Below are 13,586 nucleotides of genomic sequence, written 5' to 3' on the forward strand. Positions count from 1 at the left end.
TGGTTGTTTTGGTTTTTTGTTTGGTTTTTTTTTTTTTTTTAATTTAAAAAGCATCCGCTTTCACCAACTCCATCCCTTCCAGAAGTACCACACTGAGCATGTATCGTAGCTACTAAGGAGCAGATTAAGCCAAGAAGTGCAGTAAAAGATGCAGAATAGATTTGAAATTAATATGAAATCTTGAAGAAATTTGTGTATTTGACTTGACCACCAAGTTAGTATCCACATGTTACAACCACAAGCAGTTTTCTATATTCTCAAGTAGATTCCTGCCTTCCCTGTTCCACCACCCCCAACCCCTCCACCTCCAACTTTTGGTTTTCAACAGGTCACTTGCTGGAGTGAAGATGAATTGATCTCACAATATTTGTAAAATGAACACAAAACATAAGTTTTTCTAAACATGACTTGGCACACATATTTGGTGTTTCAAGTTACTGACACTACTTATGCTTATAAAACCACTTTGCACTAAGCTTACTGCATACTTAAGAACAGTCAAAGAACAACCCTGGAAAGTTAACATCAACTGAGAATAATTCATTTTCAACTTCTAAAAAAACAAAATCATAAGCAATTAGCTAAGAACCCCCTAGGACAAAAAAAAAAAAAAACAAAAACAAAACTGAAAAACCAATCCACCCACCCCACCCAAAAAAAAAATCCATAAAACATTTTTGATTGCTCCTTATCTTTTGCTGCTTTTTCATGTGTTATCTATTAAAACACAACTCCAAAGGAGCATTGGGCTGTTTCTTATTCTTTCACATTCTTATCTGAGAAACTTGTATCCAGATGTGTCTTTTTGTCTCACTGTAAAGAGCCAGCCTTTGCCTTCGGGCTTTATTTCTCAATATCTATTTCCACTTCTGGAAAATGATTTTTTTTTTGCTCAAGAAGTTTTCTTCCATGATTTGTGCCACCACTTCATTCTTGTCTCCAGCTTACCTCCCTACTGTATTTATTTAGGCATTTTGGAAATGCAGAATTGCTTCCCTGTACTATTTCCTTACAATGAGCTCTCTTTTGCACTTTTCTACTTTGGGGCACACGGACTTGGAAAAGCTTTTTCCACAAACAACTTTTTGTATTAAGTCAGTATTATGCAATATATGAGACTATCTACTGCTAACGCTAATAACCATTTTTGCCAGACAGACAACCAAATGCTTCCTCAATTTTAAAACCTACTGAAATATGTAAGTGCTCATTATTCACCAGCACATACCCAGAGAAAACGTCAGTGAAAACAATACAGCAGGACAGTTTGGCTTAACTGACTTAGTTTTGACTATAACCTGAGAAAGTGCAAAAGGCTCAACTCGTCGTCTGCATCTTTTGAAACTTGTAAAGGTCATTTATTAGAGTCCCAGAACAACATACACCAGTAATACCTTACAAGCTACTAATTCATTTATTTTGTACAAGTTAACTAACACATTCCTTTCTTGCTGCAGGAATAAAGGAAAAAGATCAACTGAAAAAACAGGGATTAAGAAACAGTCCTCCGAACTATTAGTATGCACAACAATGCACCTGTGCCTCTGCTTTCGGCATGTTATTTCCATAACAGTTAAATGCTTATCTTTCAAAACATTTCATGAGAATGTTCATTCACATACGCTTCCCCTCCACGCCACCCCCCCCACCCCCCGTCAAGCAGCCAACCTTGACGGAATCTAGCTCTTGGAAAAAAAAGTGTTTGGAGCCAGACATTAAAAAGTGTGGTTTATAGTGCTGTGATTTTGGAGATCAGAACCTCAGATTCACCAATATGACATGTATCACCATTTCTTTTATCATGCCTAGGAGCACCCTTCGCTCAAGATTTCTTTATGTTAAACGCTGCACAAAAAGATCGCAACAAGCTTTCAGCAAACGTAAGAGAAAAGGGCTGAAGGCAAGCAGATGAAACAGCACTGATGGGTACAGCAGGCACTGCCCTCAGCTCTGATGTACCCTGACTTGCATTACATGTTTTTAACTGATACAATGAAGATGAGAGTAAATTTAAAATTTTGCAAAGCAACCTTTCTTTTTCTTTTTAAATGAGGACAGCTCCTCCAAAACAAGGGCATTAAAATGGAAGGAAAAGAAAAAAAAAAAATCAGAAATGCAGTTCATCACCATCCCCCACCACCTTCTACAAGGACGTTCACAGGCTGTTAAAATCGGTTACTGATCTCCAAATCATTAACTCCAGAGTAGTTTATCCCTCCACTTCCATTGAGTGCTGGTTGAAAAAGAACCACCGAACTTCTGTCTATGTGGACAAGAACAACTGTGAAGGTACACAGGAAAACATGCTGAAAAATTACAGGCAACTATTTGTCTTGTTCTTTTGGGTGACTGCCTGAACGTACAGTCACAGCATAATGTCACTACAGTATCCCCACACAACAGAAGGAGGGTTAAAGTCTCTCCAATAAAACTCCTAAATATAGCATCGCTGCTAAAAGCCTTGCTGCTCAAACTGGAACGAGCACAGGTCCACCTAGCAGCTAGTGAGGCATCAACAATAAGAACGTTGTCTCCCAAAATTCTCAGTGTTGCTTGGACTCAAAACGCATTTCATAGGCATTTGAGGGTCTTCATTAGTAACCTGATGTAATTCCAAAAGGTGGTTTCCTCACCACAGCTGAAAGCAGGAATGTGGTTACATGGACCCACCTGCAGGAAGAACAGAGGCCTCTCCTTAGGCCGTCCCTTTGACATAAGAAGTTACGAATAATGTTTGCAACAGTACACAAATTCTGAAACCAGTTTAGAAAGACATTACAGATAGGTTTTGCAGGTTGCTTGATGGGAAGTCAAGACAAGACCAGCTTTACAACACTGAGTTTGCTTCCTCATTTCAGCTGAACTGATGTTTATTGAAAATGCTCCCTTCATCAGTGGCAGAAAAGAATATCACCGTCAGTTAAAATGATTTCCACCTGAGAACAAAATTAAATTAAGGTCTCAGAAAAAGCAGCAACTCACATATAGAAAGGTAAAAATCTAATTAAAAGCTCCAGAAATCTATCAATCATAAGATTAAAAACATATATCGCAGCCATCAAACAGATGGTGTAAAACCGAAATACAAGACAAATTTATTCTGAGAGACAACTGACAGACCAGATTCAGTTGGGGTGAAAAAACAAAAAAAAAAAAAAGAAAAGAAAAGAAAGGAAAAGGAAAAAGCTGAAAATAACTGGCAGAGAGGTAAAAATCAGTCTCTTGAAGTCTCTTTTCTACAGAGATGGCCCTCAAGCCATGCTAAATTTACTCTGAGTACAAGACCACAAACCTGTTCCCCTCACATAAATAGGTAGGTAGATCTTTTATGCATTTAGTACCGTTAGAAAAGACCGTCAGGTGCTTTCAAGGCCATTTCTCGATGGGGAAGAATAAGTTCTTGCTGTTCATGAGAGCCATACACGGTCTTAAATGATATGTCTGACTGGACAGCATTGAAAACAGATTTGAAAAGAGGCAGAGCATTATGGATCTCTGAGGAAAGACTTCAAAAATACTGACAACAGAAGAGCTTGGGCCATGTTGCAGCCCAAATATTACTACAACCCAGCCCTTTCTTACACTGAAAATTACTTAAAAACAAACAAAAAAGTCAAATTGATATAGCCTCACTCTAGCAAACAAAACCCATTAATGAACTTAACAGGGATGAAAGTGACAACAGCAACCCCAAGCCAAAATCCATACAACAGCAATGCACTTGAATCAACGAAAAATAAGAGAAACTCCCTGTCACCCAAGAAGCAAAAAAAAGCCAAGGACAGGGCACACACTCCACCAGCCTATCTCAAAGACTTCACAAGATGGGGCACAAAATTTACCTCTATCATGATAATGTTCTCTGAACACCACTGCTCATCTACAGATATATACATCTATATATTCTGTAATAGAAGCATATGGATAGACAATCACCTGAAGAAACCATTGCCACACATTACTCCTCACCATTCTCCATGACGTCGTCAACATCATTTTTCTTCAAAAAGCTTTGCCATTTGAAGTTTGCTTTCATTTTCTCCCCCAAATTATCTTGATTCCTTCCTCACCTGAAGTTAGAAACTTGCTTTGTCTCAACTTGAAGAGGACAAATGACACTGCTTTGTCTTGCAGGAGCAAAAAATAAACAAAACAGGAAAAGAAACTTTAGGGAACTGTGGGGACTGTAAGACAGCGGGTGTGAATGTTGAGTCCTACCACTGCCTTCATCAAAACTCCACCAGAAAGCTAAATGTTCATATGTTAAAACTAACATATGATCTTCTAGCCCTGGAGAAGCGTACTTGCTCAGAGTCACACTTTTTCCCCAGCTACAGAAGATCAGCCACTGTTGAACGGTGTTTCAATACCGAGCCATGGAAATTCTTTACCTGATCCAGTGTCTATCCGTAGTCGTAGAGAGCAAACAGGTGAAAGAACCAAGAGGTACTACGTAACTCATGAAAAACATCCGTAACGTCTTCCTGAGGTTAACACAACATTTGAGATAATTCAGTGGCTGTAGTATTACAAGACAGTGAGGCTTACATCAAGAGCAAAGTCGAGCAGCAGACCAGCACTCCATATAAAGCACCCAAGTGTTCCAGGTTAACTTGGAAAGAAAAAAAATCAGCCCTTCAGCCACGTTTGCTACAGCACAGCACCTCAGGGCTGGAGGCACCTCACAAGACAAGAGGCTCCAAAACTTGCAAATTCATAATCATTCCAAATTGGAAATAGCTAGTTATGTTACTTCAGTAGCAAGATAACTTATATTTTGTAGGTTCAAATTTAGAGAAAGAGAGGCAAGTAAGGCAAAAAGAAAAATACTAAGGAAATCAGGAATTACGGGGGGGGGGGGGTGGGGGGGGGTGGGGGGGGAGGTGATTTACTTCTTAATTTAATCTGTAGATTATTTTTTTTTTAAATTATCTATTTCAATTGCTTGAAAAATTACTTGAGTGGCCAACTACAGCCCTCAGCCAAAGGTGAAAGAAAGCTCAACTCAAGTTCAAACTTCGGAAGATTTATCTGAACATTACACCATCTTTAGCAGGTGTACTATGTGGGAAACAAAGAGCAACACAGTTATGACTAGGAAAGGATCCTGACATATTTCAACCTGAACTCAAAGAAAAAACATTTTCCATTAATTTGTAGTGAATCAAGTGTAAACCAACATAACTACAATATTAATCCATGGCTTCTATTCTCCATCTTTGTCCAGGAATAATTAAATCTTCTAATCAAGGAAAAATTGATTCCACTAGACCATCATCAGACAAAACGTTATTCATTTTAAAAGATCAGCTGCAGCAACAGGCAGCACATGGAAATGAGCACCGTGGGCACCAAAAGAACTATAGCAAGAGTTCTAGAAGTGTTAATCTTCAAGTCATTTGAGCTATTAGTTCCTGGGAGGGACACATCCTCATTTAAGGCTTGTGAGCAGCCTCTCCAGTAAACAGGCTCAATTCTTAACATGCAATGGCTGAAACTTACTCCTTGAATATCCTTATCAGAGCCAAGTTCTTTTCCCCACCATCCTTATAACTCCCCAAGCATCTTGGGAGATTTCTGGGGGAAAACCATTTTCTTTCTGCTCTGTGGAAACCGAGGAGTAACTTAGATACTAATGAAATGCACAAAACAAATCATATCAGATGTTAACATCCATGCAGGACAGGTTATTTGTTTCCAACATAACTGTGAATGGTTGAACTAAAAAACAAAGAAATGCTTGGCAGTGACATCCCAAAACATTACCCATACTACTCTACTACAAAGGTCAAACAACTTCAGAACAATCAACATAGACAGTCTACAAGAAGAATTTTTATACAGATTACTGTACAAATAAAAAAGTATCAGGATTTACTTATTTTTGGCCTTGCAATCCACCTATACAGGTATGCTATACCAACTTTGATACACACTTCCCAACTCATGCACACACAAATTCTGAGGGACAAAAGCAACACTTGTAATCTATATTTTAGGACTTCCCAAAAGACAACAGCTGTTCTTTAGAGGGCTAACTTTCTTTTCACTTAATTCTTTTGCATGAATCAATACTCAGCTGCCAAAGTAAGAATATGAAATAGTCTCAGAGCAACTAATTAAAAAATTCTGCAATAAGTAGCCTGGTCTCTTTGATCTCAGACTTCGATACAAATTTGTGCAAACAAATACAGACAACAGGACAACGGCCACTATTTATTTCTGTAGCTTCCAAATTACAGTAGCTAATTTCATCCTCCATCCTGTTTCCATCACTTCAAAACAAGATAACAAATTTAATAGTGCAAGACTGACCTTATACAAGTGCATGTCAAGCACAAGTACTCAGCTTTAAATTAGTAAAGGGACATATCCATATTAAATTAAGCAGCTCAGTCAAGTTTTCCTAGTATCAGTAGCTCTAAGAGCAAGCTCTTCAAAGCCAAAGCCATGTATGTCTACTTTCTGACACATGACCTAGGGAAGGGGGGGAAGGGAATAAATTAAAAATCTCCATGCAAGGTTTTGGAGACTATTACTACACAAACAAATGAGTGGTAATCCCTAGTGGGAAGAACTCTAGAAAAACAGAATGTCAATGTAAGAGTCAGTATAATTATATTTGCATGTGTTTAACATTGCGTTCTGCCGTAATATGGAAGCATTCAAGACAGGAGCTTAGATTTAATTTGGAGACAAAATTGAGGAAGTTGAAGACTTATTACATGCCAGTGCAACTTCAGCAGCTACATGCACCTAGGCCAAAAACACCATAATAATATATTTGTATAACAGAAACCCCAGACCACATGAAAACTCCAGAGTAAGCAGATGACTAAGCTTCTAAATTGCACCTAAATGTGGACACACTCAATTTAGCTACTCAGACAAAGCACGGAACGGATTAGTCTTGCAAACGTTATCGATTTAGCAAGGTAAAGAACTCTTCAAAGTTAAAGACAAAACAAAACAACAAATAACACTGGAGAGCTATCATAATTGACAAGATTCGAAGCCAACAAGTATAAGGTCATCAAGAACTCCAACATAGCTAAATTCTCCAAAGAAACATTTATACATATACACAGACAGGGAGATAGCTAGACACGAATGGAAGAAGAACACAAAGCTCATATATTAAAACAGAAAGCAGGTACTGACCCAGAAGACTTCTGAGCAGTTTCTCCGTATCACTTATTGCTTTCAGAGCCAAAGAACACAATGGCCAAGCCGGTGGCTTGGATCTGCTCACTGCATTTACACACCATCTCAAACTAAATTTGACTATCAGCTTTAGTAAGTGTTACAAAAATCCATGTGTGTAATATTTTACAGTTTTAGAAAACATTTCCACTGAAGACAATTACATAAATAATCACATATATGAACTGAGGCACTGCTAAGCAAAGTCTGATTAAAGGAGCTTGATGAAGCAATCCTAAGGAACTTTTCAGAAAGGTTAAAGATTCAAGATTTTTATGGATGTATTTACATATTCTGAATTTCTCAACCTGTAACTTCTGCTTCCTTTATCAGCACAAAACATCTTATCAGTTGCATAGCTTACAAAAAGAAATCACTGTGCCCACCCTCAAAAGTTAACTATTCCATTATTATTTTTCTCCATAAAAGGACTATAAACTTTTTCTGGTAGGATGTTAAGCTACTTAGCAATCATGGAATGGATCAGTAAATACTAATGACAGTCCACAAGGTCAGCTATATCATTCTGCTCACACACAAGGTCCTCTGTGGAACATCCATCTTGCAATTTGAGGAAAAGTCTCAGACCTCCTTTCGTATGACATGATGGCTATTCTGAGGGTTCCTTCTCTAGAACTAAGGCAAATAGAAGTCGCTCCTGGAAGCGACAAATATTTGTTTCACCCCTTATTTTCTCCAGACTGCATAATTTCTTTGTGTAGTAGTATACAGCATTCACCTCTTTTTAGATCTTCACAAAACCTAACCGAGCAAAAGCTTCCATCTATACCACACAATTAGAAGACTATCATAGAATGTAATAACAAGGTAGACTGCAACACAAACCTAATACTACTTGCTATATTTGTAAAGCTACTATTACAGATGAATCTGTGTAAAAAAAAGTTTAGGATAGATTTACAATTCTGTTTCTGTGACCACTGGTTAACCTGTGGATTCCCCTCAAAACAGAAATCACAGGTACAACTCTTTACAAAAAACTACACCTTCAAAGCACTAAAAAAAAAAAAAAAAAAAGGCAGCAAGAAAGTAAAGAAAGCATGCATCACATTTCTCATGAAGGACCAGGAATCAAAGCTCTGGTGATGCCCATTTCTTCAGGTGTCAGGAGATGATCAGTAGTTCATTTATTAAAACTGCTCGATACTCCCTCCCCCAAGAGCCTTCCCATTTTTTTTTTCCTTAGTGTTACACTTCCAGTTTTCCTGGGGTTTCATATTAACATGAATTTAAATAATATTTAACTTGGCTCCACTAGCCCAAACAATCTCTAACATTTATACAAACATAACTCAAAAACCTTAATGGCAAAATATTTTAAGTGGTGCCATTAGATCTCTTATTAATTAAAGCAAAAAGTTTCCAACTTGAACAGGTATGCAGAATTTTTAGCTCAAGAGAATGCATAAAGAAGCGAAGACCTTTTCATAGCACAAGACTCTAAAAAGTCACTTGGTGTGTGGCCATCAAGAAACCTGTTAAAATTATATCTCCCAAATATAAATATTTATCCAAGATTAAACACATCTTAGTCATTTCAGATACAATCTATTTGGTTTTATTTACACGTTAAACTAGTTAAAGACTACACATCAACCCGGTGTTGGGTCATAGTCACAGGTTGCCATGGACCACAGACAAAAATTAGGTACTCTGATATATCCAGTGCTGACTGATGTTTCACTTACGAGCAGAATTTAGACTCTGAGGAATACGAAGTCTTTTTCTCTCTGCTGCTCACATTAGAAAATTCCAGTTAGTGCAATTAGAAATGTAGATTTGAAAGAACTGATACAAGCTTTAAAATGCACTTGTAATAAGGACAATAGTGAACACTATAAACACAGTGAAAGGCTCAGGTGGACTAACAGAATGAAAAGTGAAGACAATATTTAAAAATATGGAATGATGTGTTACTATGTGATCCCTTGTATACTACTTCCAGAATGTTTCAGCCACCGAGTACTCCCAATACAAGGATTTAAACACCAAACCAAACAAACAAACCATCCAACAGGGCTACATTTCATATGTATCAGCAGTGTATCTCTGAGGTTAAGTATTCACACCGAATATTGTGAAATAGCTACTATTGTTCTTCACACAGCCATTAATTTTTGCTGTTATTTACAGATTTAAATTTGAGATTATCAGGACTCAGAGCACACTGATTACACTCTCCTTCATTCTGTTTATCACTTAACATACCAATGCCAAGCAACTTACTCTTTTGGTTTAACTGCTTACGGAAGGCAAGGGAAGTTAACATCTCTATTAAGTAAACTCTCACAAATGAAACCCAGTAACAAAACTAATTCAGGCCCCCTAAAGCTTAGGCAGTAATAAATTACCATTTTTAAGTTCTTCTCAGGTGGCCAACTAACCTTACATTTGCGAATTGTTTTAGCCTGAAATTTGTAAGTTTAGTTCTAGCCTTTGACTCTTAAAACCATGCAAACACACCCCACCAAGGAGGCATACAAAACACTGCATTACCACACGTCCTTACTCTGGCTGGCTAGGAATACTACTTCGGTAGCGGTTTGTTGTGGGACTTGTTGTTTTAGGGTTGGGTTGTTGGGGGGGTTTTTTGTCTCTAAATTGCCAGGTTGCTACCCATCAATTTTAGAGATACACAGTTTCACACAGAACTTAACCTTCCCATAACGCTCACATATGAGAAGTGTTGCTCACACAGCTAGGGTTACAAGGAAGGCTGATATGGCCACAAAACATGAAAGACATTAGAACAGGGAAGCAAGAAATCTGCACAGCGTTATCATTTAAGAGCTCTCAGCACTATAAAACACATTTAGAAACATTCAAGGATGCTATAAAATTTCATTCGGGGACAGAACTCAGATTTTAAGAGTGCTCTATGCACAAAAACTTTGTTAGCTTAGTAACTCCATCTAGCTTGATTTACTAGAAGAAAAACTGCTTAAGAGTTTGCAGTTTCCCCAAGTCTATGACCCAGAAGGAAATAAAATAGGAAGTCTGGCCATACAAGCTATGGCATTTGCTTACAAGTTCAAAACCGTTTTCAGTTATCAGCCAGTCCACATCAGGCACAACTGACTGCACTGCCCTGGGGTCATCTGCAGAGCCGTGCTGAAGCTCTGCTTAACATTCCGGTCTGGACATCTTCATATCTAGCACCGGGCTTTCCCTGAAGTGTGCCACATGCCATGTATTAAGCAACGTCGGAGATGCCGTCCGCTGCACCACACGAGGGCCAGAACTGTATCAGAGGCCTGAAGTTTGCTTTCGTGAGTGAAAAGTAAAGTAAAACCTCATGAGAACTTATGATACAGAAGATTTACTGTGAACAAACGCATTACATTCTCCCGTGCTGACGTTGGAAACGCTCTGCAACATTGCACTACTATCATAAACCATGAAGTAAATGAAAAATTGAACAGCCAGCTTCCCTGCAGCAGTTGAAGACAGAAATTAGAGGATGCTTTAATGTGACTTCTTAGCCATTTCAATTAGTTTACGGCAGTAGTTGATTTTTCCACGGTGTTGAAGTCACCGTGTTGAGAAAGTAAGGAGAAACTGCTACCAGCCACCAGGTGAAAACATCCAGGTTTCTAATTGCATATTAAACTGGCATTTGCATTGACAACGATTATTGCTGGGAGCACTCCGGGTAGAGCCGTAAACTCCATTACAAACAAGTCACTACAAAACCCGATCAGACAGTAACTGAAACGGAAAAAAAAACGTGAACCTGACTATTTTTTTAAAAGCAATAACAGCAGCAGGGCAGCTGTAACTGCTGAAAAGCTCCTCCCCTTCCCTCCTGAAAACATTAATCCGTGTCTGATCCCTGAAAGTGCTGCTGTATGTGCCCTGCACTCATAGGCAGGTGTTGCCAAACTCATCCCAGGTGCTTCTACAAGTACTTGAGGAGCTCTTAAGGGTTTGTACTTACAGTCTCTCTGCGTTCCTGGGAATATCCCTCGGTACAGTTTTGAGTCCTAGTCCGTGACAATCCACGTTGGAAGCGATACATGTACATTTATGCGGGCATCCTCCCACAGGCATCCAGCTCCCAAAGCTCAAGATCGTTCCAAGGCACAAAAACGCACTTCTTCCACCAGGCGACATGGTTTCTTGATGGCTTCAGCGGGTATAAAAGTGTGTGCAAACGGCCGGCCCTTAAAGATGAAACGCCTCTAAGAAGAAAAGGAAAAGAAAACAAGAGGCTCTTAGCACAGCCCAAGGGAGCCCACCGCTGCCATCCTCGCCGGAGCTCCAGCAAACCTTCAAAGCGCCTGAAGGGGTCACGTTAGGTGGGAGAAGGTGGGGAATTGCCTCTCGGGCTCGGCTTTCTCTCTCTTATCTGCAAACGGTACCAGAAGGCAGAGAGTTCAACAGAGCTAGAGCCAAACGCGTCCTCAGATGAAAGCGAAGCCGCGAGCGGAGGCGAACGCACACAAAACATCCATCAGCGGCGGCGACAGCCTCCCAGGCAGCCTCCCCCGCTCCGCATGGCCCCACCTGGGCCGGGCAGGTAACCCGCCGGGGGCTGGCGGCCGCGGTCTCCCCGGGCGCTCCCTGCCGCGGCTCGGCTGCTGCCGCCGCGGGCCCGCGCCCCCGCGCTGGCGGCCGGCGGAGCCGGGACCGGGAGGCGGCGAGCGGAGGCGGCGGAGGCGCTCCCAGCCGCTGCTGCGCTGCCCGCCCGCTCCCCATTCACTGGGCATGGCAGCCGGGCGAGCGCCCGCGGCGCGGTGCCACCCCTCCCCCCTCCCAAAATATCACCCGCAGCGCCCATTGGCTGCGGGCGCCCTGACGTCACCAAACTGCTGAACTTTTGGAGCGGAGGGAGGGTGAAAGTTCGGGGCCGCGCCGGCCCCGCCGAGCGCAGCGCGGCAGCGGGCTGGGGCAGCGGGGCCGGGGCGCAGCGCAGCGCGGGACCGGGGCGAGGCAGCGGGGCCGGGGCGCGGCCCAGCGAGGCAGCGGGGCCGGGGTGCTGCGCGGTAACGCAGCGCGGCCGCGGGGCCCGGGCGCAGCGGGGCCGGGCAGAGCGGAGCGGCACCCAGCGGCCCCCCGTGCCCCGGTTGCTCCCCGCAGCCCCCGCCCCGCCCGGCGCCGCGGCTCCATTGCCGGGGCGAGCCCGCCCCCTTCCCCGGTTCGGGTTTCGGCCAGGAATGTGCGGGCCGCAGCGCGGGGACCGGCGCTCGCACGTTCCCCCGCGGAGGGGACTCGGCTCCTTTTGTTCCCCGCGTTCCCACTCCCCGAGTACCCCCTGGCGGCGGCAGGAGGACGCTCAGCGCCCGCCGGGGACGCGCCGAGGGCAGCCCGGTCCGCACCGGCCCCGCTCGCCCCCCGCACCGGCCTGGCCCCTCGCTGCGGCCGCTGCTGCGCTCCCAGCCCGGGAACTCGGCCCCTGCTTGAACTCCGGCAAAAATTTTAGGGACTAAGTAAAGGGGGCTGCCTTCCCGTGGCTGTTCCAGCCTGATTCGGTTCAGTTTGAGGCGCAGAACGTTGTACCTAAAGCCTACTAAAGACAGTACACAAAAATGCAGCACAGCCTGAAAACTTGCTGGTGTTGAGTTCTGGGAAACACACGGGTAAGGTACGTGGTAGCCCAGGAGCAGGCAGGTTCTCCCTGCAGTAGCACACACAAGGATAGAGAGGGCCTGACCCAAAACAAAGCCGGTGTATGCATGTCATGAGAACCTGTTTCAAAATACCTAGTCCCTTATTTTGCAGACTTAAAAACAGATGGAAAGGCACATCTATGCATCACATACTTCAGGACACTGATAATCTGTTCTTCATCTGCATCACAGACCCTTGGTTCTCGGCTATGGAGTCTAGGCTCTGCTCCTGCAGGCAGTGAAAAGTTTTCCTTTTCACGGTTCCACAATGATCATGGCCAGCATTACCATGAAACTCTCAAAATTCCTCCAAAAGATTTGACAAGGCTACGTTACATTAGGGTTCAGCTGCTTGGGTTGTGCTCAAAATTGTTCACAGAAAAAAGCTGAGAACGCTAAAAATTTGGTATCTTAAGTGAAGGGCTTGTACAAAAAAAATCCCCCCTGTAAGATGCTCACCTTATGATACAGATGTACATTCCAGTGTGCAGTAGCACATCGTAAATACCTGTTCATTTCTGGCAACATTTGCTTCGTGTTTTGATTACAGAAATTTGTAATTTTCTGAGGCATTCCTGCCCACCTTGTAGCTGGTTTTGCCCAAACCAGTGAAATGTCCCCCTGTAAGGCCAGCAAAGCAGCCACCTGCCCACTGCCCTCCCTAACAAGCAGACTCAATGTTCCAGAGCATTTCCCTGCAGAGAGAAATTTGCCAAAGAGCACATTCAAGAACACAAGTTAAACTTCACCTCT

General features: G+C 42.4%; 1 protein-coding gene across 1 annotated transcript in view; it reads right to left on the reverse strand.

Moving 5' to 3' along the window:
• The window catches only part of SLIT3 (slit guidance ligand 3), a 530,317-nt gene extending 518,385 nt beyond the window's left edge, over nucleotides 1-11,932 (reverse strand). The window contains exons 1-2 of the mRNA XM_040604595.1: nucleotides 11,494-11,932; nucleotides 11,162-11,403 (exon numbers count right to left, since the gene is read on the reverse strand). Coding sequence (XP_040460529.1) covers nucleotides 11,162-11,337 — 176 coding nt within the window. The 5' untranslated portion in view covers nucleotides 11,338-11,403; nucleotides 11,494-11,932. The remainder of the gene's footprint in view (nucleotides 1-11,161; nucleotides 11,404-11,493) is intronic.
• Nucleotides 11,933-13,586: the final 1,654 nt, after the last annotated feature.

The sequence above is a fragment of the Falco naumanni genome, chromosome 8 (genome assembly GCF_017639655.2).
Source record: "Falco naumanni isolate bFalNau1 chromosome 8, bFalNau1.pat, whole genome shotgun sequence".
NCBI classification, from domain to species: Eukaryota; Metazoa; Chordata; class Aves; order Falconiformes; family Falconidae; genus Falco; species Falco naumanni.